This window comes from Pongo pygmaeus, chromosome 7 (assembly GCF_028885625.2).
Source record: "Pongo pygmaeus isolate AG05252 chromosome 7, NHGRI_mPonPyg2-v2.0_pri, whole genome shotgun sequence".
NCBI classification, from domain to species: domain Eukaryota; kingdom Metazoa; phylum Chordata; class Mammalia; order Primates; family Hominidae; genus Pongo; species Pongo pygmaeus.
Window position 1 is genome coordinate 59,561,642 of NC_072380.2, and position 23,246 is coordinate 59,584,887.

The 23,246-nt window shown below is 42.1% G+C and overlaps 1 protein-coding gene across 4 annotated transcripts in view; it reads right to left on the reverse strand.

The window, feature by feature from the left end:
* Window positions 1-23,246, reverse strand: part of PRKDC (protein kinase, DNA-activated, catalytic subunit) — a 181,498-nt gene that overhangs the window by 145,471 nt on the left and 12,781 nt on the right. For all 4 annotated transcript variants that reach the window (XM_054498116.2, XM_054498114.2, XM_054498115.2 and 1 more), the window contains exons 8-21: window positions 19,507-19,562; window positions 19,392-19,422; window positions 18,752-18,909; window positions 15,214-15,360; window positions 12,014-12,178; window positions 11,371-11,539; window positions 10,665-10,714; window positions 9,625-9,750; window positions 8,682-8,834; window positions 6,354-6,469; window positions 5,535-5,694; window positions 4,773-4,859; window positions 3,443-3,562; window positions 2,871-3,030 (exon numbers count right to left, since the gene is read on the reverse strand). In XM_054498116.2, the coding sequence (XP_054354091.2) occupies window positions 2,871-3,030; window positions 3,443-3,562; window positions 4,773-4,859; window positions 5,535-5,694; window positions 6,354-6,469; window positions 8,682-8,834; window positions 9,625-9,750; window positions 10,665-10,714; window positions 11,371-11,539; window positions 12,014-12,178; window positions 15,214-15,360; window positions 18,752-18,909; window positions 19,392-19,422; window positions 19,507-19,562 (1,698 nt within the window). The remainder of the gene's footprint in view (window positions 1-2,870; window positions 3,031-3,442; window positions 3,563-4,772; window positions 4,860-5,534; window positions 5,695-6,353; window positions 6,470-8,681; window positions 8,835-9,624; window positions 9,751-10,664; window positions 10,715-11,370; window positions 11,540-12,013; window positions 12,179-15,213; window positions 15,361-18,751; window positions 18,910-19,391; window positions 19,423-19,506; window positions 19,563-23,246) is intronic.

Consider the following 23,246-nt stretch of genomic DNA (forward strand, 5'->3'; position numbering starts at 1 on the left):
GTTTTTTTTTTTTTTTTTGAGCTCCAATAAGTTAAGAATTTTTAGTTCACTGGAAAAAACAGATCTTTGCTATCTGGACTATTCAGCATTTTCTATGTCTGTTGGGAACAGGCCCCCAAATCTGGCCATAAACTGGCCCCAAAACGGGCCATAAACAAAATCTCTGCAGCACTGTGACATGTTCGTGATGGCCATGATGTCCATGCTGAAGGTTGTGGGTTTATTGGAATAAGGGCAAGGAACACCTGACCCACCCAGGGCGGAAAATAACTTAAGGCGTTCCTGAACCACAAACAATAGCATGAGCCATCTGTGCCTTAAGGACATGCTCCTGCTACAGATAACTAGCCAGAGCCCATCCCTTTGTTCCAGCTCATCCCTTTGTTTCCCGTTTTAGTTAATCTATAATCTATAGAAACAATGCTTATCACTGGCTTGCTGTCAATAAATATGTGGGTAAATCTCTGTTGCTTGCTCTCAGCCCCCTGATTTACCACTCCACACTCTATATTTCTGTGTGTGTGTCTTTAATTCCTCTAGCGCTGCTGGGTTAGGGACTCCACGACCGAGCTGGTCTCGGCAATGTCTGTATCTCCTGGTTTTTGGCTCAAATTGCGGAACTGAAACTATTTACTAAGCTCTCTATGTGTCTTTGCAAGTATGTGTCTATAATTAACAAAGGCCTACATCTAATTTTGTGTGTAATGTTCTCCTGTATTTGGAGAGTATTGATAAATTAGATTATAAAGTCTCTTAAAGGAGCTCTGTTCTGATTTACACAGATATGTAAATTGAGTATTCCTAAAATTCTCCAAAAATAAGGAAGTTGAATTAACAGTGTTTTAAATGTGATAGATTTTAAAAATCATACAGAAAACAATTTGGGATCATTTAGGAATATTCACATAATTAAGGCACATCTGTGGTAAACAGACAAGTTTAATATTTTGGTTTAAATAAATGTATTTTATCTATCAGTATTAAATATAATACGAACATGCACTTTATTCTACTTGTGTTTGTTTTCCCTATAGTTATTCCGGCTAATAAGCTAAAATTACTTCTCATAACGTTTTTTAAAACTGTGGTGTAATATACATAACACGAAACGTACTCTTTTAACCATTTTTAGGTATATAATTGAGTGGCATTAATTAAATTCACAATGTTGTGCAACCATCACCACATCCATCTCCAGAACTTTTTCAACATCTGAAACAGTCCCATACAACTTTTAAGATTATGAAAAATGTGGCTGGGCACAGTGGCTCACACCTGTAATCCCAGCACTTTGGGAGGCCGAGGGGGACGGATCAAGAGTTCAGGAGATCTAGACCATCCCGGATAACATAGTGAAACCCCCATCTCTACTAAAAATACAAAAAATTAGCCAGGCGTGGTGGTGGGCACCTGTATTCCCAGCTACTCGGGAGGCTGCAGCAGGAGAATGGCGTGAACCCAGGAGGTGGAGCTTGCAGTGAGCCAAGATCACGCCACTACACTCCAGCCTGGGCGACAGAGCGAGACTCCATCTCAAAAAAAAAAAAAAAAAAAAAAAAAAAAGATTATGAAAAATGTAATAAGTTTATTCCAACTAAACTGAATCATTATCTGGGTAAACTTTTTATTTCCCCAGTAATTATGTTGTGCAGCACGCCAACTGGAAGATAATCTCTATCATCTTTAGGCAATTTGAAACCTTGGACTGACTGAGTTAATGGATACTTTGGATGGTTGGGTACTTTGATAATTTCTAAGTAAAATATTAATAGAATACTGAAATATTGATGAAAAGGCACAATTTTTGTGTTCATGTGCTTTTCCTTTTTGCTTTTATAGACCGTTGAAGGTAGGAGCCTTGGGTCATGCTAACAGGCATGTGCATGCTGTCTCTTGGGGGGCTGCAGACAGTGGTATCTTGTGAGCTCCATGAGTCTGACATACTCCATGAGTCTGCTAGTGTGTAAGGCTATTCCCAATTACCCACTCCAGTTTTCTAGGTGAAACATGAGTTTAGTAATTATATAATTAACAAGTGGTTGTGTGGCTATATTAGAAGAATGGTACAGAAATACAATTGCATGCATGCTTTTGATTTTTTTTTTTTTTTTGAGACAGAGTCTTGCTCTGTCACCCAGGATGGAGTGCAGTGGCACAATCTCCACTCACTGCAACCTCCGCCTCCTGGGTTCAAGCAATTCTACCTCAGCCTCCCGAGTAGCTGGGATTACAGGTGCGTGCCACCACACCCAGATAATTTTTGTAGGTACTTCAGAGTTGGGGGTGGGTACAGACTTACTTAAACTGGAATGAAAAGAAGTCCTACTTTTTCTTTTCTTGACTAGTAATATTTTGACCTGGGCAGATAATTTTTTTCTTTGACTCTTTTCCCAAACCTATTTTTTCTATGATGACATTTTTTCCCAATTCTTAGCTACCATTAGTGTGCTTCACTAAAACATTTATGTTTTAAAAAGCAATAAAAATCTAGTGAAAGTAAAAATACATAATTACTTTTGAATTTTCTGAAGTTTTTAATTCCTGACTGATTTATTCAACAAGTTTTTTTTGCAAAGCAGTGTATTAGGAGCCATAAGAATTTCAAGGTATTTAAGACAGTACTTGTCTTTGAAGATTTTATAAATCTTAGTAAGCTATGAGTAAATGAAAGATACTTTTAATACCTCAACTATATTTCTTTATCACAATTAGAGTCAGATAAATTAGGGAAATTACAAAAATAGCAATCAAACATATTTTGAACACACTGGGTTTAAATTTCAGAAGTTACAAAAATACAGTCCTACCTATTATAGTTACTCCATTTCCATTTTAATTACAATACACATCACAATTCTTCTAAATCTTACCTGACAAGGCTGAAGTCTTCAGGTATCCATCCAGGCAGGGGAGAATGTCTTTGTAATAAGGCTGCATTACATGTCTGTCAATATAAATTGACCATTCTTCTAGAGCATTCAGGCCTACTTCTGCCAAGGGAGTATAGCTCAGGCCCAGTTTGAAAGCCATCTGTATGTTAACACAAACAAGTTAAACTGAAACGCAGGAAATATAAGATTTAAAGGAAAAAAACACCAAGTAATTGTGGTTTCTAATTAATACTCCTTTTTATTGCTGGATGCCCGACACCGCTGTAGAGTGCAGTCCAGGTAATTAGGAGGAAAGCAAGCAGCTGTCTCTGTGACTGTGGTACACCGCAGCCTTTCAAGGCACACAGGTTTAACTCTCACATCGACCTCCAAGTGCAGTTCAGAGTCACCAAGGGTCTAAGTCCCAAAGCCAGTAAGTGGCAGAAGCAGACCCTGACCCGGGCACGCCTGTGAGGAAACGCCTGCTGGGACTGCCAGGGCAAGAGGATGGTGTTTCCATGTGCTCTGGGACTCAACAGCAAAGAGATGGCTCTGTTCAAGACAACGCCTACCTGCAGCGCAGGAACGTAGGCTCTAACATCGCGTTCAATGATGTTGTGTGGCAAGGACAGAAGAAAGGTCAAACAAGAGGCCAAAAGTTCATCTTTGTACTGCTTCATTTTAACTGCCACCTTAACAAGAAAGAAGACAGTAATGTATATCTGAATAGAGCCTACATTTGAAAATCAACTAAAAAGTATTTGCCCTATTCTCAAATACAAAAATGGGCACGTAGCCTTTATTGACATGACCACATTCACTTACAAATTACACACTAACCTCCAGGAAAGTTAATTTGTTGAAATGCTTAATACCTACTACATGGAAAAACAAGAATCTATTTCATCTTGAGTTGTCATCACTCAACTGAATTATGTTAAGAGAGCTCGAGGGACGTTTTTTTTGTTTTTATAAGATAGAGTCGTGCTGTCAGCCAGGCTGGAGTGCATGGTGCAATCTCAGCTCACTGCAACCTCTGCCATCCTTCAAGCGATTCTCCTGCCTCGGCCTCCCAAGTAGCTGGAATTACAGGCACACACCACCACATCTGGCTGATTTTTTGTATTTTTAGTAGAGATGGGATTTCGCCATGTTGGCCAGGCTGGTCTTGAACTCCTGCCCTCAAGTGATCCACCCACCTTGGCCTCCCAAAGTGCTAGGATTACAGGCGTGAGCCAAAGTGCCTGGCTGAGAGACTTTTGAAGCACAATAACTTCCTCTATTAGTTTTTTTAGGACCTTACTCCTGCTCTAGATTTAGCAAACACATTTTTATTTATTTTTATTTATTTATTTATTTATTTATTTATTTATTTGAGACACAGTCTCGCTGTGTTCCCCAGGCTGGAGTGCAGTGGCACTATCTCGGCTCACTGCAACCTCCATCTCCTGGGTTCAAGCAATTCTCTTCCCCCAGCCAACTGACCCGACACAATTCTTCTTTTTTTTTTTTTTGAGACAGAGTTTCGCTGTGTCACCCAGGCTGGAGTACAGTGGTGCAATCTCAGCTCACTGCAACCTCTGCCTCCAGGGTTCAAGCAGTTCTCCTGCCTCAGCCTCACAGCCTCCTGAGGAGCTGGGATTACAGGCGTGCACCACCACGCCTGGTTAATTTTTGTATTTTTAGTAGAGACATGGTTTCACTACATTGGTCAGGCTGGTCTCGAACTCCTGACCTTGTGATCCTCCCACTTCGGCCTCCCAAAGTGCTGGGATTAAGGGCATGAGCCACCGCATCCAGCCCCAATTCTTAAAATAATTATTTATGATCACTAGGATTTTTTCAATAGACATTCATTTAAAAACAGTTCATGATAACACTAAGATAAATCATTTAAATTACCTCTTTGCCAAATTTCACAAATAAAGCAAAGCAAGAATACTTTTCTGGGTCTTCAGGAGAGTGTTTCAGACTCTTTGGACTAACTCCCTGTCAAATAAAACAGCAAGTTAGTACACTGAACAAGAATCGGGAGACTGCATCCCAATCCAGTAGTTCCTAGCCTGTCTTCAGAGGGGTGAATCCATTTCAAGTTACCAACATCTAATGAAGACAGGAGGCAGAATCAGCTCTGCAGACATTTCAAGGCACAGGCTAGTCAGAACAAGAGGAGGGAAGGTGGCAGCTAGTGAGAAGCCATGGACACAGCTAAGTCCATTCCCTCTTCCTCATCTCACCCTGTAATTACCCAGGTGGGCACCTCATGTGACTGACTGGCGCGTCGAGAATGCTAATCCAGTTGTTCTCAAACTTCACTAGGTGCCAGAATCACCTGGTGGCTCCTAGCACAGGTGGCAGAGCCCTGCCCCCAAGGTTTGTGATGCAGGAAGCAATGCTCAAGGCTGCTGATCCTGGGACCATACTTTGAGAGGCCTTGTTAATCTTACATAATTAGCCAGGTGCTTGAGCATCATGGCAAAAAATGCTGCTAGCTTTTTAGAGTGCTATCCAACTGCCACTCACGTATCAATTTTTTTAAATACATATAATAAAATTAGTAGACTTTAAAACTGCATAGGCCACAATCACATATTTTATGATACATTTATATATACTCATGACCTAAAAAAACGCAAGATTCAACGTCCTGCAAGAAAGACTCACCTCGAAATATTTTATTTTCTTGGCATTTCTTACTGTAATAGAAAGCAATTTGTAGAAACCACTGATGAGGGGCAACCTTGTAGATTGCAAAATTAATTCATATGAAAATGAGTACACCCATGGTTCAAAAAATTCTGCTTGTTTCTCAGGGAGAATCTCTCTGTAAAAAAAATTAGAAATTGAAGGTAGAAATTTGTATCATTCTGATCTTAAAATTGTAAGGGACATAATCAAACAACTAAGCTACAAACCCAGTGTGTAACATTTTGAGGTAACCTAAAATGTTTAGTTATATCTATAATTCATTTTTCTCTACCTGAGGATCTTTTAAATATAAAAAATAATGAAAACTGTAAGCTAGTACACTTAGATATATTTTAAAGACCTATATAATCGATTATAGATTTTGTCTTTTATTATTTTTTATTTATTTTTTTTGAGACAGAGTCTCGCTCTGTCGCCCAGGCTGGAGTGCAGTGGCGCAGTCTTGGCTTACTGCAAGCTCCGCCTCCCGGGTTCACGCCATTCTCCTGCCTCAGCCTCCCGAGTAGCTGGGACTACAGGCGCCTGCCACTACGCCTGGCTAATTTTTTGTATCTTTAGTAGACATGGGGTTTCCCCCTGTTAGCCAGGATGGTCTCGATCTCCTGACCTCGTGATCCACCCGCCTCGGCCTCCTGAAGTGCTGGGATTACAGGCGTGAGCCACCGAACCCGGCCTATTATTTCATTTCTTACATCTATATAAGGAATTTCCTATATTACAGCCAATAACTAACAATCATTTTCATTCTTAAATAATTAGAATTTTACAAAATACCTGCAAAATTCCACCAGGTTAATGAAAGCCGAAAAATCTTTAGGTTTAGCCGGATGCAAGTTAGCCGCTGGATCTGAAGTCGGGATCATCCAAACACCAGGCGCCTCATCTCCGTTCTTAAAGAGTAATTGTAGCAAAGAAACATTGTACCATTCAATCACGAATCACTCAACAAATAACTTTCCAACTGACTTCATGGTCAAGGCCTGATGCTATGAAGAAAGAATGCAACAGCGAGAAAGACCAAGATGGATGCTCAAGACCTATGGTCTGATAAGAAGGGCAGGACTTGCAGAAAGCGTTAACCAAAAGGACTCACAGGAAGTGATGAGAGAATGGGACAAATAGGAAAATGCCAGAGATGGCAGCACTTCTTGAGGGAGCTAGCAATAATGCCTTGACAGAGATAGAATTTTAATAGGTGACCTAGAGATTTCAAGTGAAGAAAAAGAGAAATAAAGAAATTATTAACAGTATTAAGAAAGATAAATGAAAAATGTGGTATTTTGGAAGTGCATGAAGATCAGTTTTAAACACACTAAGTTTGTGTCACCAAATTTGTGTTACCAAACACAACTGTGTATTCAAATTAAAATGCTGCACAAGTAGTTAGAAATATAGAGCAGGAACCAACAAGGGAGCAGGAGGCTGGAGACCAGACATATCTGGGAAGTGCTAACAGGTGGTCGTTGATCTGCTGGAATGAAGCTGGAAGGGCAGGCAACAGAGGAGAAAGGGAAGCCACTGAAAACAGCAATTTAGAACACATAAGTGTTCTAAAATGCAGGTCTGTCAGCTGACACAGTTCCAGGAAGTCCCTTTGGGCAAGTTTTTTTTTCCAAATAAAATTATTTTAGACATTTGCAAAGCACAGAGAGCAATAAAGCACACATCAGTGTTGCTACCTATCATCCCGCATAAAAAAGAGAATACTCCAAGTACAATAAAGCTGATGTGACCACGGGCTTGTACTGTTTCCCTTCATGTTTCCTCTGCACATCCTCCCCATTACCTCTTGTCTAACTTCTCAGGACTGCAGTGGAGGTACTGACGCATGAACTCAAATCAGCACCATCTGGTCTGAAACAATCACTGCAGTCGAAAGCAAGCGAGACGCCTTCCCGGGATCTCAGCTCTTTCTCACCAGCCAAATTACCATGGAGTCCAGTTACCACCAACGCCTCGGACCAGAGCAGGGCAGCTCCAGACTTAAGCCATGACTTATCCTTTTGTTTTTTTGAGACAGAGTCTTGCTCTGTTGCCCAGGCTGGAGTGCAGTGGCGCAATCTCAGCTCACTGCAAGCTCCGCCTCCCGGGTTCACGCTATTCTCCTGCCTCTGCCTCCTGAGTAGCTGGGATTACAGGCGCCCGCCACCACGCCTGGCTCATTTTTTTTTTGTATTTTGTTTGTTTGTTTGTTTTGAGATGGAGTCTCGCTCTGTCGCCCAGGCTGGAGTGCAGTGGTGCAATCTCGGCTCACTGCAACCTCCACCTCCCAGGTTCATGCCATCCTCCTGCCTCAGCCTCCCGAGCAGCTAGGACTACAGGCGCCCGCCACAATACCTGGCTAATTTTCTGTATTTTTAGTAGAGACAGGGTTTCACTGTGTTAGCCAGGATGGTCTCGATCTCCTGACCTTGTGATCCACCTGCCTCGGCCTCCCAAAGTGCTGGGATTACAGGCATGAGCCACCGCGCCCAGCCTTTTTTTGTATTTTTTAGTAGAGACGGGGTTTCACCGTGTTAGCCAGGATGGTCTCAATCTCCTGACCTCGTGATCTGCCTGCCTCGGCCTCCCAAAGTCCTGGGATTACAGGTTTCAGCCACCGCACCAGGCCTAAGCCATGATTTATCTTTAACTCAGGCTAGGAAAATTGGGTGCGAAAAAAAGGAAGGGCATTTTCTTATTTCTCTTCCTATTATCTATATTTTCCTATCTCAGGAACACATTTAACACCTTGTACCACAATTTGGAGTTTCCTTAACTATAAACAAGAGCAACCCCAGGTTTCCCTATCCCACACAAAGTCATTTCTACATAAAATTTGTCACTCTTTACTACTGCTAAGGATTAAGAAACAAATGAACCTAGTAAATAATTTTTTCAAAAAAAAATTAACATATATAAATTACTTTTTGAACCATCTAGTAACAAAATTTTCTATACAATAGGTTACATCCAACAGAAATGCATCAATGGCACATAATAATCCTGAAGAACCAAATTTTCTCCAGTTCTCCTCTACAAATGTGCTATTATACCCTATTTATATGCAAAGACAGTTGATACAAAAATGATGAAAAATTACTACTGATAAAAATTTCTAACCTCTTGTTCCCCAACAGTCTGTGTTTCTAGTGTAAGATCCAATTTCTCAACAATCTTCAAAACGGATTTTACAAATTCATCATAAAGTAAATGGTTCAGACTTTCACTGGAAGAATTCACAGAGAAAAATGCTTCATCCGCTAAAATAGAATCCTTTAAATAAAGAAAAACAATAAACTTCAAAATCTTGTGCAAAAAAATATCAGTATGAGTATTTTCTTAGCATTAAGCCACATATACAGATGTATGTGCCGATTTGGGTATTATGGAAACAGTGATGATAAACCGTAGCAGATTTACCTGGAAGTTTTCAAGTTGCAAGATACCTTCCTAAATTATTATAACAGCATCGTTTCAGTCAGATATCATTTATCCAGTCATGTAACAAATACTTACTCTGTATATAGCAGTAAGTGAGAAGATTTAGGCCAATCCTTGTCAAAGCATTTACCCCAATTAATCTGTGGATGTGTATGTATAAACACAAATATGTGTAATATGCATATATAGACACTGTATCTTTTATGTCTGTGTACATTAAAGTACATGCACATATACTTATGTGCATACATAACTAAATATGCACACATATATAAACATACACACATATACATACATACAAATACATATATATCCATCCTCAGGCTGGACCTGTTAGGAAGAACAGCTTAGCATGAGCTGTACCATCCTGCTATTTAAAGCGAAAATGAGGACTCAGCTACAGTAACTAATGTTAAAGGAGTTCTACGTCTGTGTTTCTTTCAATTCATTTATTTCTACTCTCATTCTAACTTCCTGATTCATACTGTTTTAATTTTTTATTTTTGAAGTACACTGTTTTAAACTTTTGAAAGTTAGTAAAATATAATTCTGAAATAGTCTAAACTATGGAGACTAATAGAGGAAGTAAGGTACATTTATGGCTTTCAATGGTAAACGTTACCATCATCTGGTCAGAGCTCAGGAGATGTCTGAAGAGATCCACGTAGTCTTTGTATGTTGGCACCTTCCATTTGCCAGTTCTGACTTCCCCTGAAGCACGGTGGTCTTCAGATTCAGACTCAGGGCCCTGGCCAGAAAGACAGCATGACAATATGTAGTGATGGATTCTCAGAAGCAGCACTGCTGCCAGAACATGCTGGTTTTCAGAATTTTCTAAATTAAACTGCCACCCATAGGAGACCAAATGATTAAGGAAGACATCATATTAAAAAAGCATAATTTAAAAAGCTGAGGCCAGGTGTGGTGGCTCACACCTGTAATTCCAGCACGCTGGGAGGCCAAGGTGGGCAGATCACCTGAGGTCAAAAGGTCGAAACCAGCCTGGCCAACATGGCGAAATGTCTCTACTCTAAACACAAAAATTAGCTGGGCAAGGTGGCGGTTGCCTGTAATCCCAGCTACTAGGGAGGCTAAGGCAGGAGAATCGCTTGAACCTTGGAGGGGAAGGTTGCAGTGAGCCAAGACCGCGCCACTGCACTCCAGCCTGGGTGACAGAGCGAGACTCTGTCTCAAAAAATAAATAAATAAATAAAAAACGGAAAAATATGTGATTCTTCTGTGACTAAAACTGTGATACACCAACAAGTATTTCAATTCAATATCCACTGAATGTGCTATAATCATTTATCTTGCTTTCGTACATAGTTCAATCTTTCATCTCATCATATGTCCTATAATTTCTGGGAACTAAGACATGCCTCCCTTAGCAATTTGTCCTAGAGTTTCAAGAGAGAAAACATTTCTGGTTTACAAAAATGTATAAAACCTAAAGTTATGCTTAAAGATGTTTCATACCTTAGAAGTGTATTCACCTAACAAAATATAGAGGTATTATGTCCTACACTTTTCAAAGTGTAAGGCATTGCTAATAACTAAAAAAAGAACGGCCACTTTTGCAAAATTATATTCGAAAACCTCAGCAACATTCCTAGCTTTCAGTGATAACAGATTAATTTTCTAAACATTAAATTCAGAATTTACCTTTGGAAGGACCACTGGTTTAGAACATATTCTGATTAAACCCTGATGCACTGAAAAAAGAAAAAGAAAACAAAAATGAAGGAAACACTGAAAAACAGAATCAAAACTCAAAAAAAAAAAAAAAAACAGTCATTATATTTTGGAACCCAACTTTACCTCTCAATTTATTTTCTAAGTTCATTAATGGCTTTAATTTTAAAACTTAAAACTATTGGCCGGGCGCGGTGGCTCATGCCTGTAATCCCAGCACTTTGGGAGTCTGAGGCAGGTGGATCAAAAGGTCAGGAGTTTGAGATCAGCCTAGCCAATATGGTGAAACCCCACCTCTACTAAAACTACAAAAATTAGCCGGGCATGGTGGCGGGCACCTGTAGTTCCAGCTACTCCGGAGGCTGAGGCAAGAGAATCGCTTGAACCCAGGAGGCAGAGGTTGCAGTGAGCCAAGATCGTGCCACTGCACTCCAGCCTGGGGGACAGAGCGAGACTCTTGTCTCCAAAAAAAAAAAAAAAAAAAACTTAAAACTATTAAAATTCAGAGGTAATAGGGTGAAAAAAGGAAGAGATTTTGGTCTACCAAAATTCAGGAGTTCATCAAAAGTTGCGTCAAAGATACAAAAGAATTTGGTAACCAGATTCTCTTTACTTATATCAAATAATGTGTTAATTATCCATCATTACTCATAAATACAATAAATTGCAAACTTACCCACAGTACTAATGCAATTCCTGAGAACTGGCCCTTTTGCTGCCAAAGCTAGGAACACCTTCACTATGGCTCTGCAACACACCAACTGCATTTTTGGACTGTACTGTGGGAAACTGTCTATCTGCATCACCACAAGGTGCTCCAGAACTGGAGTATACACCTCAGGAACCTACCAGAAATAATCAGCAAACCGTGAGTTAGAGGAGGTAATCAATGAATACAGGAATAATACAAATATTCAAAGTAATTACAACTGAATTAGACACTTATTAAAAGAAAAACATGGTTTGTCATCTAACCTGCTGCTTAACATTTATTACCGTGATTGCCTTAAAACACACACACACACACACACACACACACACACACACACACAGTAAAAATTGTCTTGAGGTGCAATTCTATCCCAAGCAACAATTCCAAATCTTTCAGAAAGACGGAAAGATAAACAAATATTTTTTTCCTGTTCTGAATAACAAAAAATCAAGTTTCAGGACAATAATTCTATTGCCACAAAATTCTAACTAAAACTGTCACGTTGTTCCCAACAGTGCCTACACTAAATGTATTGTATGACTCCATCAAATTATTTGAAGAAATGAAGATTAAATACTTAAAATTGTGCTCAGTTTAGTTCACTTACTGTGTCAAGGTACAGCAAGACGCTTGCAACAGACTGGAGGAAGCTTGGCATCTGATAAACACGGTCGTCACCAGTGTCTGTCTGGGTGAGGAACATCTGCTTGCAGCGCTGAATGAGCTCAACGTACATGAAGTCAACATCTTTTGCGTTTATAACCTTGCAGGGCTTTAGAAAAGGTAAAACAGAAGTCTTCATCAATCTTATCAAGATCAAAATAATATTTAAGATGTCATGTTAAGCCATGTGATTATAAACACAAGTTTAACAAGGCTTCTTTTTTTTTTCTTTTTTTGAGACGAAGTTTCGCTCTTGTCCAGGCTGGAGTGCAATGGCGTGATCTCAGCTCACCACAACCTCCAACTCCCAGGTTTAAGCGATTCTCCCGCTTCAGCCTCCCGAGTAGCTGGGATTACAGGCATGCGCCACCATGACTGGCTATTTTTTTTTTTTGTATTGTTAAGTAGAGACAGGGTTTCTCCATGTTGGTCAGTCTGGTCTCAAACTCCCGACCTCAGGTGATCTGCCCGCCTCAGCCTCCCAAAGTGCTGGGATTACAGGTGTGAGCCACTGTGCCCAGCCACAAGCTTTTTAATTAAGAAGAAATACAGATATAAAACACAATATCTGGCCGGGTGCAGCGGCCCATGCCTGTAATCCCAGCACTTTGGGAGGCCGAGGCGGGCAGATCACTTGAGGTCACGAGTTTGAGACCAGCCTGACCACCATGGTGAAACCCCATCTCTACTTAAAAAAAAAAAAAAAAAAAAAAAGGGCGGGCATGGTGGTGCACAACTGTAATCCCAGCTACTCAAGAGGCTGAGGCAGGAGAATCGCTTGAACCCAGGAAGTGGAGGCTGCAGTGAGCTGAGATCGCGCCACTGCACTCCAGCCTGGGAAACAGTGAGGTTCCGCCTCAATAAATAAATAAATAAATAGAATATATCTCATTATAAAGATGCTTTGTATAATAATCTGTAATCACATTTTAAATATTTATTCACACAGGAAGCATTTATTGGTTGTCAGCTATGTTCTAGGCACTGTTTAGATAGTGGGTACTGAGGACAAATGAGAGGCAGTCCCTGCCCCAAGGCTGTCCACCTACAGGAGAGGCCAGGAGTCCATACATGACTGGAAGATGCTCCATGTCACACACCATACCACACCAGAGCCATTTTTTCAAACTCACAAATGTGCTAATGTAATTGCTCAATTTCAGACTTTTCCAAGGCTTCTTTTCTAGGACTTCTGAATCCAGTCCAGACTCCCCGAGGATCTGATGGTGCACCTCTTCAGATCCGTTTCCCCTCTCCTGCCTATCATGCTCTAGCCACAGGGACAAGTTCAAGTGGGGATAGATCCCTGTGTAAAGGGAAAATCCCATGCGATCTTTTAGCTCAGAGCCTTCTGACATTCTGTTTCTTCTACCCTAAGCATATTTAAAGTAGCCAACAGAGACAAATGGAGATGAAGATTAAGAAAAAGGAAAAGGCTGGGCGCTGTGGCTTACAGCTATAAGTCCAGTGCTTTGGGGACTGAGGCAGGAGGTTCGCTTGAAGCCAGGAGTTCATGAACAGTCTGTGTAACGAAGTGAGATACGGTCTCTACAAAGATTAAAAAATTTGCTGGGCATGGTGGTTCATGCCTGTGGTCCCAGCTACTCGGGAAGTTAAGGCAGCAGGATCGCTTAGCCCTAGAGGTCAGGGCTGCAGTGAGTTATGATTGTACCACTACACTCCAGCCTGAGAGGCAAACAAGAAAAAGAAAGGAAAAAAGGAGAGGCCAGGAGCGGTGGCTCACGCCTGTAATCCCAGCACTTTGGGCGGCTGAGGTGGGCGGATCACCTGAGATCGGGAGTTTGGGACCAGCCTGACCAACATGGAGAAACCCCGTCTGTACTAAAAATACAAAAAAAAAAATACCCAGGCGTGGTGGAGCATGCCTGTAATCCCAGCACTTGGGAGGCTGAGACAGAAGAATTGCTGGAACCCGGGAGGTGGAGGTTGTGGTGAGCCAAGGTCATGCCATCGCACTCCAGCCTGGGCAACAAGAGCGAAACTCCAACTCAAAAATTAAAAAAAAAAAAAAAAGAAAGAAGAAAAAAAAGGGAGAGATTGTAGGAAGAAAAAGGAAATCAGTTGTTTTTTCTACAAAGCAGAAGTCACAGAATTCCACTAAGAGGAAATAACTAGGGTTATTCTTAATATTTTTTCTTTAAAAAAAATTTTTTAAGAGATAGTATCTCTGTTGCCCAGATGGGAGTGCAGTGGCTCGATCACAGCTCACTGCCACCTCTGCCTCCTGAGTTTAAGAGATTCTCCTGCCTCAGCCTCCCAAGCAGTTGGGATTACAGGTGCGTGCTACCATGCCAGGCTAATTTTTGTATTTTTAGTAGAGACAGGGTTTTACCACCTTGGCCAGGCTGGTCTCAAACCCCTGACCTCAGACAATCTGCCTGCCTCGGCCTCCCAAAGCAGTGGGATGGTGAGATTACAGGTGTGGGCCGCCACACCTAGCTAATATTCTTAAATATATCTCTTTCTGTCATATAAACTTTTTTTTTTTAACTTCTCTTTCTAAAACTTCGTGAAATCAACTACAATTTTACTTTAGGAATAAGGAGCAGCATAGCACAGAGGGGAAACATGGTGTTTCTATTCTCCACCCTTGGACTTATGCCTTGGTTCTGTCAATTCTGAGTCTCTTGACAACTTTCCTAATTTCTCTGCGTCTCAGTTTGCTAATCTGCAAAACAGAGTAATACTCAGCTCCTAAGGGTTAGGAGAATTTGAGATACCACATATAAAGAATTCTGGTACACAGCAGACACTGAAGAAATCTTAACTGTTAATAAACAATACCAATACAGTGACCCTCAGGATATGCGGGAGGGATTGATTCCAGGCCTCCTCAGTATACCTAAATCCATGCATACTCAAGTCCCACAGTCACCATGTGGAAGCCTCATATACAAAAAGTCAGCCCTCTATATAAGTTTCACATCCAGCACACACTGTATTTTTGATCCGTATGGTAGAAAAACATCTGCATGTAAGTAAGCCTGCGCAGTTCACACCCATGTTATTCAAGAGTCTACTGTATTGTTACAAGTATTAGACACTATTCAAAATGCAATGAATTAGATTCCTTTAAACAATCACGTGAAACCAAGACAAAATGAGTAAGTTAATGAGACATACTCCTGCAAAAAGTCCATATCCACGGATAGCAATAGATAACTCCTTGTTGTTCGAATCCACATTTCTGATGATTCCATAAAACTGCTCCATAAAGTACTGCAGTTTATTTTTATGCATTTCTGCATTTTTCGCCACCATATTAGAAACCTGCAAATACATAATATGTATTTTTTTGGAAATATGTAATAGCAATACAATCTATACAAACATGGAAAAACTAGAACTGTTTAGATGCTACTAATGTACTGTTATAGTTACACGCAATTGCTTTTAATCATAAAGACCCTTTGCTTCCATTTTGCTTAGTCTCTACCAGGTTCAGAAAAGTGTCTTAAATAAGGCTATGTGATACATTTTTCCTAGAGAAGGGACTAAGAGACCAAGGATACGCATAAGTCTGAAAAAAAAAACAAAAACAGGTTTTGAATTAAGGCTCTCTGAGGAAGCAAAGAGCAGTCTTTACAGCTCACCTGTCACCCACAGGGTGGAAGAGAGCTGTCAGGGGACCAGTGACTTCAGACGTCACCAATAAACAGAGTTCAGAACAATCAGAAAGACAAGGCATCTCAGTTTTCAAAAAAATAAGCTACAAACTATAAAGCTTAAATTAAGTGATGCAAGGGGCAAATGTCGTCTGAGAAGCAAATACATCATTATTTACCAAACCAAGAGACAAGAACCTAAATGCAAGAACTAATACAGGTATTCAAAGAGCATTCCCCATTTCAGCACAAAGACTGTCCAGAATAAGAATGGAAGGAATCTATCTAGACAATTATCAAAGGCAGAAAAAAAAACCCCACCTTCCATTGCCAACTTATCCATACACTTCCCAATCCCCCTAAAGCCACTAAGTCTTAGCGCCTGACCTTCGGGGAACTTTGCTCCCTATTTGTTTTAGAAGAATGAAACATTGTATATACTTGTTTCATAATTTCCTTCTTCACAAAACATATCATAAATGTTTCTCAAGAAGTAAACAAACAACATCATTTTACTTACAGAATAGCGAATATTATATACTATAATGTGTAACCACCTAAACACTGCTAATTTTCTATTATTGTATCCCCAGTAAGCATGTTTTTAACACATCTTTATTCAGCTATTTCCTGTATATAACCTTGAAGACTTGAAAATAATTATTCAACAGTAGCAGACAGAGGACAGATTAAAACATTATGGCTCATAAATATATTACACTGCCACTGAAAATTAATCACACAGATGTCGGCCGGGCGCAGTACACGCCTGTCATCCCAGCCCTTTGGGAGGCCAAGAAGGGTAGATGAGCTGAGGTCAGCCTGGCCACCATGGTGAAACCCTGTCTCTAACAAAAATACAAAAATTATCCAGGCGCGGTGGCAGGTGCCTATAATCCCAGCTACTTGGGAGGCTGAGGCACGAGAATTGCTTAAACGCAGGAGGCAGAGGTTGCAGTAACCCAAGCTCGCACTACTGCACTCCAGCCTGGGTGACAGAGCAAAACTCCATCTCAAAAAAAAAAAAAAAAAAAAAAAAAGATGTCACTGTGAGGAAAATCTATTCAACACAGTGGAAAAAAGGCCAAAAAATTATGTATCCTTTATGTAAAGTCCTCTTTCCCTCTTTCTTCCCCTCTCCTCACTCCCTATTCTGAAGAAGGAGGGAAAGAGGGTGTCTCTCCTTGCTTGGGGCCTCAGGTCACAAGGGATGATCTAATAATGGGACTCAGGGTGGAGCTGACCACACGTGGTAACAATGTGACTTGGAATGGGAGCTTTGGGTCACAAAGCATCCCTGGAAGCCGAGACCCAACAACCCACTATGCCTACAGGGTGGGGCCCCAAGGGAAACCCCAAACACAGAGGTTTGGGGGAACACCCAGTCAATGCTCCACACATGGATGCTAGGAAAGGAATGCTGCCCTGACTCCGCGGGGAGAGGACCAGGGAAGCTCCACATTTGGTACTTTCTTCGTCTCTGCACTGTGTGCCGCTTCCTTTGGTTGATTTTTATCTGGGCCCTTTAGCTGTAATAAACCATAGCTGTGAGTATCAAATTTGAGGGTATATTGGAAACTCCCAAACTTGCAACAGGCATCAGCCCTGAGGGCAGCATTGAGGATAGTTCTCTTGAACTTCTCCCCTGACAAAGCTCAAATAACTTTCTCACGAGGTAGAGTGTAGCAGGTAGAATGTATTTCCTCAATGAAACTCTAAAATCTATTCAATGTAGTTTTTGTTAAGAATTGGAGTGGGGGACTGAAAAGTCTCTGGCAAGGATGTGAAACAGAGATGTCTGCGTGGCTCATTAAAGACAACCAGCGCAGTGGAGGGAGGGCTGGCGGGCTTCCCTGCAGGCCCACGCCCCACCCAGCCCTGCGCTAGGAAAGGCAGGCATCGCTAGGGAACAAGGCCCCTGGGGTGCCACCACGGATGATCCCTCTGCACACATTCCGGACACTCCTCCTTGCTAACAAAGCATGAAATTCTCTCTGTCAAGATGTTTATTGCAGTAAATGTTTACTGAGATCCAAACATATTCATATGAATCACTAAAAAATAATTCCTCAGATTTTTATTTCCCTTAGCAAGTAAGGCCAGCCAAGTTCAGCAGAACAGGAGTTTTATGAGGAGGACTAAGGTAACCTCAAAGCCAAGAGTGACTTCAGGGAGAACACAAGTCTGACGGGAAGGCCAAGTACAGCAGGGAGACTAAGGAGGCGAGAAAGACAGGCGGCAGAGGCAGGGGCCAAAGACGAGGCCCATCGGCTCAGTTTTTTGGAAGGCAGGCCCAGACCTGAAAAAAGGATGGCAATGCTCTCTCTTCTCCTTCCACACATCCCGGCTGTGACTCTCAGGCTAACACAACTGCAACACTGTTCACACAAGTTTGCATGGATACCCTGTGAATGCAGCTACTGTTTACCCATGTACAGCAGGGCCCCTAAGAAAACATTTGTTGTAGATCTCTAGTCCTTTCCCTCAGAGCAACCCCAGAAGTCCACTTCCTTAGTGGCCAGGCCCCTGCGGCCACCACTGGACACCCAGGACATCCTGGAGACCAGCGCTCAGAATGACAAGCACCGTCTCCTCAGCCGACCAGATAAGCTTCCACATACGCAGGTGCAGATTCTGTAACCACCTCCTATCCAGGTGGAAAACCCACAATGGCAAAGAGGCACCCCTTGTTTTCAAGTTGACACACAAGCATCTATCCCCTGGAGACAGCTAGCCCTCCTCTTCCAGGAGAGATGGGGCTCCCCTCAGCCCTCCACCCACTCTTCGGCCCTTCCTGCCACCTCCTCACCACGTCTTCGCTCCACTACACTTGTCTCAATCTAGGCTCTTGAGGCCCTAATCAAATCTGGCACCTCCCTAGCTCTCTTTCAGTCTGGCTGCCTCCCATGTGGCTGGCAGATCAACATCTTTCTGCTTTAAATACTACAGAAGCTATAGATCAACTTGTATTTATTTTCAAACATGCATGCATACAATGGGAATTTAATTCTGTGTGTGAAAGAAATATTGTTAAATGACAGTTGAATTTGTGGTACCTGTTTCAGAAAGGATTCCAGGGCTGAAAGTGCAGCTTTTTTCAATTCTACATTTGTGTGGGCACACCACTTTAGCAAGACTTCAAATAGAGACACGTAGTTGTCCAGAAGGCAGGTGCTAAACTGAGATGCATGCAGGGCAAATAGGCGCAAGCCAGCTGCAAATGCAAATGCCATTATATTTAAAATCAGACGACATAAGACAGAACAGAAAACCAACAAACCTGCAGGGATATGTCAAAGTCAAGACTGTGCTCAGGAAGATCTAGTACCATTACACTACAGTAACCCAGGGATCCCTGTCAGCGCTCTAACACTGCCAATCAACAGGCCCATAACTTGGCTGGCAAATCCCACAACAAGGGTCAGAAGTCGAATCAGGATTCATTGAGGCAAATTCAGAATCAAACAGCCTGGATCCCCTGAAAGATACCCTAAAATAAAGTGCTTTCAACCATGTAACCTGAGTATCACCATTTCAACCAGAGCTTACTAAGTCACCAAAAATCTCCCTGTAAATAACTGTGAAATATCACAGATGTTATCATATTTGCTTTCATTCAAAGTTTAAGCAAAAGCTTACTTGAGATGTTAATTTAGTAATCTAAAATATTATACCTCATTATAAACAGAATCCTACCTGAGGGCACAGCATATCTCTTCAGATCAATCTATTTTAGAAAAGAAAAATTCACCATCAGTATTTGAAAGTCTGCACTGTAAAGGCATTAGAATAATATTAATATTAATCCTACCTGAGGACGAATTGCCTTTAGTACAAAATTAAAAATCTCCCTTGAAGTCTGGGGATCTAGGGAAATACCAAGAAGCCTCTGTTACAAATCGTAATAACAGTATCACATGACACACTTTACAGACAGCTTGACACCTATATTAACCCCATTAGTTTCTTGTGAATTCAGGAGAAACATCTTTCATCATTCCATCCAGCTAAAGTTGCAAGTTATTACTGCTGCACGGTTATGGCCGCGAGAAAACAGAAAGAAAATCTGGAGTAACAAAGACATGGTTTAAGCACCAACCCATCACTTATAAGCTCTGAGAGATTTAAACACCAACTCATCACTTACAAACTCTGTTAGATAATCTCTCAGAGCCTCAATTTTCTTATTTGCAATAGGGACAGTATATACCTTTTAGGATAGTTTGGAGGATTAAATAAAATAACTTACTCATGGCCAAACATACCATTTCTCCCCAATATACCCAGGCATTTATTCAACACATAGTACATGTAAGAAAAAAATTAAAAAAAAAAAAAAAAAACAGAAAAAAAAATATAGTACATGCCAAGATATTATGACAATTACAAATACAAATAAATTATGATCTTTGACTTCAGCATACTTATTAACTAAAAGGGAAGATAAAACATGCACACAACTATAACATGAGGCTCTAATCCTGGCCTGACTGACATCACAGCTATTTGCATAACTGTCTCCCACCAGATTATTCACTGTAGCTATAGAGTCATGCTTTATTCATCACTAATTTCTCTACCCTTCTAACAGTGACTTGTAATCAGCAGAGACTCAAGAACTGTTTGCTTTCATTGCAAGGACTGACATGTTTGAGACGGAGCCCTGATGATGATGTGATAGGAGCTGGAGAGAGAATGTGGTCAGAGAGGCCTTAAAGCAGAGAAACATCTGTATGGCTGCAGGATGGTGGCATAAATGAGATACAAAAAAAGCTACTTTGGAATTCATGACAAGCAGATTTCTTCTGACTATGAGTATTCTATAAAGGCTTTCCAGATATGGTAGCATTTGTTCTAAGACTGAAAGAATAGGTACTAGTTGGGGAAAAAGTCATTCAAATAGAAAATAATCATGTTAATAAACACAAGTGTGCAGACACAAGGACACCCACAGTACACAGTGGGTTTAGGGTGTGGGGACTTGGCAAGGACAGACTTCTCCAGGCTCTGCCCTCCACGGTCCACTCTCCTGCAGCCCCTCCCTCTAGTGGCCCACTCTCTGTAGAAGCATGGTCTTGTATCTGTTTTTTTAATGTGGGAAAACAGACATATTTATCATTTAAACAATGTGTACAGATACAATTCGTTGGCACTAAATATATTCACACTGTTGTGTAACCATCACTATTGTCTATAGCCAAAATGTTTTCACCATCATTAACAGAAGGGTGCCCATCAAACACTAACTCCCATTTCCCCTCCCCCAGCCCCAGTAACCTCTATTTTACTTTGTCTCTGTGAATCTGACTATTCTAAGTACCTCGTGTGAGTGAAACCATACATTGTTTGCCTTTCGTGGCTGGCTTATTCTACTTAGCATCCTGTCTGCAAGGTTCATCCATGCTGCAGCATGTGTCAGACTTCCCTGCCTTTTTAAGTCTAAATAATGCTCCATTGTGTCTACATGCCACATTTTGTTTATCCATTCATCCCTGGATGAACACTTGGGTGGTTCTGGCCCTTTGGCTCACTATGGATTTGCTGCTAGGAACACGGGTGTGAAAATTCTATCTTTTCTTTTTTTTTTTTTTTTGAGACCGAGTTTCACTCTATCACCCAGGCTGGAATGCAGTGGCACGATCTCAGCTCACCACAACCTCCACCTCCCAGGTTCAAGCTATTCTCCTGTCTCAGCCTCCCGAGTAGCTGGGATTACAGGTGCCTGCCACCACGCCTGGCTAATTTTTTTGTATTTTTAGTAGAGATGGGGTTTCACTATCTTGGCCAAGCTGGTCTTGAACTCCTGACCTTGTGATACACCCGCCTCAGCCTCCCAAAGTGCTGGGATTACAGGTGTGAGCCATCGCGCCCGGCCTGCTTCTATTTTTTAAACCCTCTCTTGGCCAGGTGCAGTGGCTCACACCTGTAATGCCAGCACTTTGGGAGGCCAAGGTGGGCAGATCACCTGAGGTCAGGAGTTCGAGACCGGCCTGGCCAACACAGTGAAACCCCACCTCTACTAAAAATAGGAAAAATTAGCTGGGTGTGGTGGCGCACACCTGTAATCCCAGCTACTTGGTAGGCTGAGGCATGAGAATTGCTTCAACCCGGGAGGCAGAGGCTGCAGTGAGCCAAGATCGTGCCACTGCACTCCAACAAGACTCTGCCTCAAAAAAAAACCCTCTCTTACCCCCACATCTCCCATGAGCCACAGCCCATTTTCTTTGCTCTCTTCCATTACAAGATTTGTCTAGCGTGTTTTCTACAAATGGCCTCCACTTCCTCCCGCTCTTCACTCTAGAGATCCCATTTCTCCAATGTTCAATGGATGCGGTTCTCGTGGAGCTAAACCCACCACTTACTGCCAGTTCCTCCTCCTCCCCAGACTCCACCGGATGCGAGGCAGCCCTGCACTGCCTCCTCAGCAATCTCCTGAGACCCCCCCCCCAGCCTGGTCTCTGCACTCTCACCCCCCCTCATCTTGCTCACACCCCTACCTTTAAATACTACCTACGTGATGAAGACCTCCAAATGTATAGCCTGAAGTCTGATTTCTGCTGCAAGATCCTGTGTTACACGCACAACTGCACACCTGACATCTAAGCCTGGATGCTTCCTAAGTGTCTCCAGTTAAACACATCCAACACAAAAGGCCAGGTTTCTACAAAAAACCTGGTCTCTCCCATCCCATTCAGCTTAGGAGTCAGTGCACAGCCCTCAGTTCCTCACTCACAGTCTCTCAATCCTACACTAACTCACATCCCACACCCAACAGCAGTCAGGCAGACCCCTGTGAAACATCTCTTGGCCCACATCCACTCCTTTTTGAAAAGCTCTGGCTCCCATTCCATTTGGAATGAGATCCCAGCTCAGAAAACCGTCAAACAACAACCCTGTGTCCTTCCCATCTCACCCTGGCGCACTTTGTGTACCTCCACACTCTTGACACACCAGCTCTTGTGGACCCTCGGACCACTGCACGCAGGCTAAGCCCAGGGCCAGAGACTAGCCGAGCATGGGGCCGGGTGCTGAGCAGCTGCTGCCTGGAATGACTGCTCTTCCCAGCACTTCCCCAGCTGTCTCCCTCTCCTCCTTCTGACCACGACTTCTGCATTACCTCCTCAGAAAGTACCAGTGGGTCGTGTGCTCCACCTCTCCAAATTCTGGCATTCCTCTTCACTACACCCCACCTCTGGGCATTGCTGAACCCCAAAATCAGCAGAGCTGCTTTATTTGTTCATCTGTCTCCTCCACTAGACTGAGCTCATGATGGTAGGAACTTGGTGATTTCAATCATTGGTTTAACACCAAGTTCAGCACTCTTTAGATAGATGGCAACCATGGCCAGGCACAGTGCCTCAAGCCTGTAATCTGAGCACCTTTGGGAGGGTGAGGCGGGTGGATTGCTTCAGCTCAGGAGTTCAAGACAAGCCTGGCCGACATGAGGAAACCCCATCTCTACAAAAAATACAAAAATTAGTTGGGGCCGGGTACAGTGGCTCAGGCCTGTAATCCCGGCACTTTGGAGGCCAAGGCAGGTGGATTGCTTGA